General features: G+C 56.4%; 1 protein-coding gene across 1 annotated transcript in view; it reads right to left on the bottom strand.

Moving 5' to 3' along the window:
- Nucleotides 1–206: 206 nt before the first annotated feature.
- LOC104386451 (nuclear factor 7, brain-like) overlaps nt 207–5034 on the bottom strand; it is a 6740-nt gene continuing 1912 nt past the window's right edge. The window contains exons 2-7 of the mRNA XM_009995065.1: nt 4631–4877; nt 3982–4077; nt 2068–2301; nt 1646–1665; nt 851–966; nt 207–751 (exon numbers count right to left, since the gene is read on the bottom strand). Of these exons, the coding sequence (XP_009993367.1) occupies nt 207–751; nt 851–966; nt 1646–1665; nt 2068–2301; nt 3982–4077; nt 4631–4877 (1258 nt within the window). The remainder of the gene's footprint in view (nt 752–850; nt 967–1645; nt 1666–2067; nt 2302–3981; nt 4078–4630; nt 4878–5034) is intronic.

The following is a 5034-nucleotide window of genomic DNA, read 5'->3' as shown; positions in this document are numbered from 1 at the left end:
GCACCCGCAGCCCATAGCACAGAGAAAAGAGAACAGACAGGAGCTGCGGAGAGACTCATGTCCCTCCTTCCTCCCAAAACTGAAACCAAACGAGCCCCTCCAACACCCACCAGGTCCACGTGTGCAGAACCGGCCTCCAGCACAGCCCCAGGCAGTGACCAGGAGCCAGGCTGGGGTCCCCAAAGCCCCCTGCTCCTCCTTGTCCCTCACAGGGAGAGGCGGCAGAGGTACATGGGCGCCACGTTTTCCCCCCCATCGCTGAAGCAGGTGCTGAAGAAGGGGCAGTATCTCTCTGCAGAGACCTGGTGGAAGGTGAAGAGATGGGACATGTCCCCTGCATCGAAGAAGGCAACAGTGCCCTCCTGGCAGTCCAGAAAGACCCCCACTTTCCGGGGAGGCCGACGGGGAGCCAGGCGCACCCCGGGGGTGGTGGTGGCCCAGTACTCTGTCCTGTTCCGCAGGCGCAGTGTCCAGTAGCCGTTCTCCGGGCACAGCTTGACCTTCGCCGCTCGGTCCACGTCCTCAGCAGCCACCCCCAGGTCCCACTTGGTTTTGGTGCCCACCCAGACCTCCCAGTAGTGCTTGCCATTGTCAAAGGTCTGTGAGCTCAGGACGTTGACGCACTGCAGGAAGCGCCGGGGGCTGCTGGGGACGGCGCAGGGTCGATTCCTCTCTGTCACCGCCGTCAGGTCCCTGGAGAAGACCAGGCTGGGGTGAGCTGATTCAGGATCGAAGGTGAGCGGGGTAGGAGCTGTGGAGACATCAAGCACAACACTCTACCGGCTGCACTCCCTCTGCAGAGCAGCCCCAGCCCCACCAGCACATCCCCCACGCCCAGCCCTGCGCTCACCGGGGCAGATGGAGCGCAGCATCTGTCTCCAGAAAATGTACTGCAAGGGGCCACCGTGGCTGTCCCTGTAGCGCTCCAGGTCGAAGGCAGGCTGGGTCTCCACACACACCGAGGGCCTAGGGCAGAGAGAGCTGCAGCTCACCCCTCTGCGGGGCCACCAGGGAGCCACAAGCCCTCAGGCCTGCAGAACACTATGGCCTGTGACAGGTCTTGGTCACAAAGCTCCTACTCCCCCTGAAGCGCTGCCACTGGCTCAGGGCTGTGGACAGACAGGTCTGGCAGCACCCAGCACAGCCAAGCAGGATTCCTGCAGGGGTGAGCAGGCCAGGCCTGTGGAGCTGGGCTGCACCTCACTGCAGCACCCGGGGTGGGAGGGGATAGGGACACCCTCCCTTCTAGCAGTTCTGCCCCTCAGTTACTTGTAGCCTCAAAGCTGCACCTTGGGGTCAGTTTTGCATCCCTGAAGCTGCAAAAGGGCACAGGGAGAAGTAAAGGCACCCAAAGCCTGTGGCACCAGCCTTGCTCCCCATCACAGCACGCATGGCTCCTGCACCCATTCCAAACCAGCACATCTCCTCCACTCACTCATCCAGCCCAGCTGTCTTGACATGCATGCTCCATGGGGACAGCATCCAGTATGTGCTGGGGACCAGCCCCCACCTAGCACAGCACCAGCAGCTCACTGAGCAATTTGTGATGCTTCTAAAATTTGAGATAAGATCTCTCCCCCATGTAGTCCCAGCCAGAGACAGAGATAAGCTCCTGAAATCAGATTCTTTCATGCCAGACACGTACCTGATATCCAGGCTCTCCACCTGCAGTGAGGAGAAAAGAGAATTAGCAGTCACTGTCTGTAATTCATGCAGCTGCACAAATAAGCTCCCTGTCCTACCTCCTGCTGTCACGAAGCACAGAGAGAGGAAACTAACTTGCCAGGACCCCCACCCTGGGGAAAACTGCCTGGCCACCAGGGCCAAGGCAATTTCACAAGGGTGACAGAAGAGGATGAAGGCTCCCAAGACCCACCCCATCCCAGAGATCACCATACCCCTTGTGGCTAAAGCTTCTATACTCCACAGGTTCAGATAGATATTCCAGAGGGATGGCAGCGAGACCAACATCTAGATACAGCCTAGTGCCATCATTTAGTACTCTTCCCCATCCCAAATTCAGATCCTGAAACATCCCACAGCCTCCTACCAGCCAAGCATGCTCACCTCCAGCAGTGACACCTCTTCCATCATGCTCAGGGCCTGCTCTATGCGCTCCATGTCCCTCTGCAGCACTGACATCCCCTCCTCCAGACGCTGCACGTCCCCGCGCAGCTGCACCAGCGACTGCTCTTCCTTTTTGCCCAGCTCTGCCAGCACAGCCCTCTCCACTTCCTCCAGGATCTGATGGAGGTGGGAAAACTCTGCCCGGATCTTCACATTCAGCTCCCCAGACACATTCTGCGCAGAGGGAAAAGGCAGAGTATGAGTCTGGCAGCTAAAACACACAAGCAGGTACACAGGCTGGCTTGGCCCATTACTCTGCTTACAGAGTCCTGGAAATCAGAGAGTCTCAGACATACTCATGGCTTTTGGGATGGAGAACAGGACACAAGAACAACTTTCAAGGCTGCAGAGCCAAAGGGGAAAAAAATACAACCCAAAACCTAAATCCTACCAATGGCTTGGTCACCTTAACTAGAAATCATTGCACACAGGCACAGTGGGAGCCTGCAGGCCTCTCCCACACTACCAGGAATTTGCTGGTATGCAACACTGGTGCTCTTCTGCTTTTCTGGACCTGCAGACTCAGCTGTTCAGGATTTATTTCACATCATGCCAGACCCTGGACAGAGCTGCCCAACACTGGTAACTTGCTCTTCTTTCTCTGGTGCCTCTGTCTCTCAGGGCTCCTGTTTGTATGGGAGAAATGGGGGAGCTGCACAAACTAATCTCTGTAGTTAAGGCTGATAAAACCCCATTCAGCTCTTTTCAGAGGTCACTTCTTTCCAGTTGTTTAGTCGGCCAGACAACCTTGTGGTGCTCACTGCCCTCCTGCCTGTTTACAAGAAGACAGCCAATGACTTCTTATTTTCTCAGTCTTTAAGCTTTTAATCTCTAAGTGCAACCTTAGCCCTCATTTTCTTGAGGAGCACTTCCTGACACACACATCCCTTTCTACCAGCAGGAAACCCATCTCCTCGAGTCCATTTGAAGCTTAACCAGCCCATATGGTGCCTCAGTCTCCCTTTGTCCTAGCAGGTGCTTGTGCTGGCACACCAGAACTGCAGAGGATGTGCATATGCTCCTCGTTTGGATCAGGATTTGCTCCTTTACTCTTGAAACACCACTTAGCTCTGCCACTGCAAAAGGACATCAGCTGCATGTGCTTATTTGCTAATACTTGTTAATTAGCCTCAAAGCTCTATACCAAATCTGGCAGTGGCACAGAGGTACAAAACAGTGCATACAGAGACTCTGGTCAGGAGGCAGTCTGCCAACAGTTTTATCTCACCTCTGAACTACTTCTATTTTCCTTAAACTCTCCCTCCTTGGCTTTGAATACTTTTACATCACTTGAGCAGAAAGCACAGTCAGTTTGTGGCTGTTGTTGCTTCATGGATCAGTGCCAAGCAGGCAGCCTGGTGCCACTCAAGCCCCGAGAGAGCACTCGGGCTCCTTCCATCACCTCAGAGTGAACCCAAACACGTCCTTATGACAAGGCCTCTGCTCTGCAGCACCAACATCACTGCGGACCCAGGTCCTTCAGCTTTGCTGCCAGCCCATCAGACACAGAAGAGGACTTTAGAGCTTCTAGGAATTAACCCTCTCCTGAATTGGCAGGGCCAGACCAGGCTGCTCAGCCAGCACCTCTCACCACTCACACCATTTCAGCTCTGCTGCACCAATGCACCTTGCCGATGCTGCCCTAACGAGCACTTAAGGCCTGTTCCCAAAGCCTCCCTGGAATACTCACTAGCCATGGGCCCTGGCAAACACCTGGGGGAGGTGCCTCAGGTCCCCAGGCAGTGACTTGTCCCAGTTTTTACAGGAAGCTGAGCTGTATCTCAGCAGCACTACACACCCCCCCCCCGGAACACGAGCTCAGGGCTGCACAGAACCAGCTGCCGAGGGCGTTACCGTCAGGCCTCCCATCGCCTCCTGCGCCGCGCGCTTCCTCCGAGCCAGGCTCTCCATCTCCTCCCGACGGGCCTGCAGAGCCTCCTCCAGGTGCTTCTGCAGGACCGAGGAAAAGAGGGTGAGGAGACCATTTCACTGCTCTGCTGTGATTCAGGAGCAATCCCAACTCCTGAGGCCAGCAATAGAGGGAGGCTGCAACAGGATTTCTTATCAAGGCAGTAAGGAGAACAAAGAGAATTACATATATGTGTGCACATAACTAAATATATTTAGTTTTAAGACTGGGAGCTCCAGCCTGGGATATTTTTTTTTCAGAAGGTTTAAGCCCCATGTGCTGTGAACTGATTTGTGCAGGGACTGGACCCCCTAGCAGCCCTCAGCCCTGGCTGTGTGATCCCTCCATGAGAAACCACCAGGCTGCAGACAGAAGTTGGGCACAGCAGTGAGGGAAACAAATGCAAGAACTGGAAGAGTCCAGGAGACAGGCAGCTGGAAGGGAGAAGTGAGAGGGAATGGATCAGAAAGAGACAGAAATGTCGCGGCACTCAGGAGAAATGACTGGGGAGAAGGGGCTGGTGGGCTCGGAGTGGCTGCACAGGGCTCACACGGTGCCTGTCCCCTTGTCCCCAGCCGGGCAGGAGCCACTGACCTGCATCTTGTGCCGGTGCTCCGCGGAGCCGCAGCGCCGCACCTTCTCCACCAGCCCCGCCAGCAGGTAGTGTGTGCGGAAGGCCCGGCCGGGGAACTCGCGGCGGCACTGGGGGCAGGAGGGGACGCGGTCACAGCTGTCCCAGTAGCCCTGGATGCAGGCCTTGCAGAAGTGGTGCATGCAGTCCAGCATGACGGGCTCGCTGAACAGGTCGCAGCAGATGACGCAGGTCAGCTCCTCCCGCAGGCTCCGGTCCTGGCTCCTGCCGGCCATCCCTGCTGGGCACAGGAAACACCTTTAAGGCCACCGAGTTCCAGCTGTAAACCTAACGCCGCCAAGCCCGCGCCCCCGAATGCCACATCCACACGCCCTGCAAACACCTCCGGGGACGGTGACTCAGACCC

Source organism: Chaetura pelagica, unplaced genomic scaffold, assembly GCF_000747805.2.
Source record: "Chaetura pelagica isolate M959 unplaced genomic scaffold, ChaPel_1.0 scaffold420, whole genome shotgun sequence".
In the NCBI taxonomy this organism is placed as follows: Eukaryota; Metazoa; Chordata; class Aves; order Apodiformes; family Apodidae; genus Chaetura; species Chaetura pelagica.
Note: the sequence above shows the minus strand (reverse complement) of the source record. Positions and strands in the feature narration are given on the sequence as shown.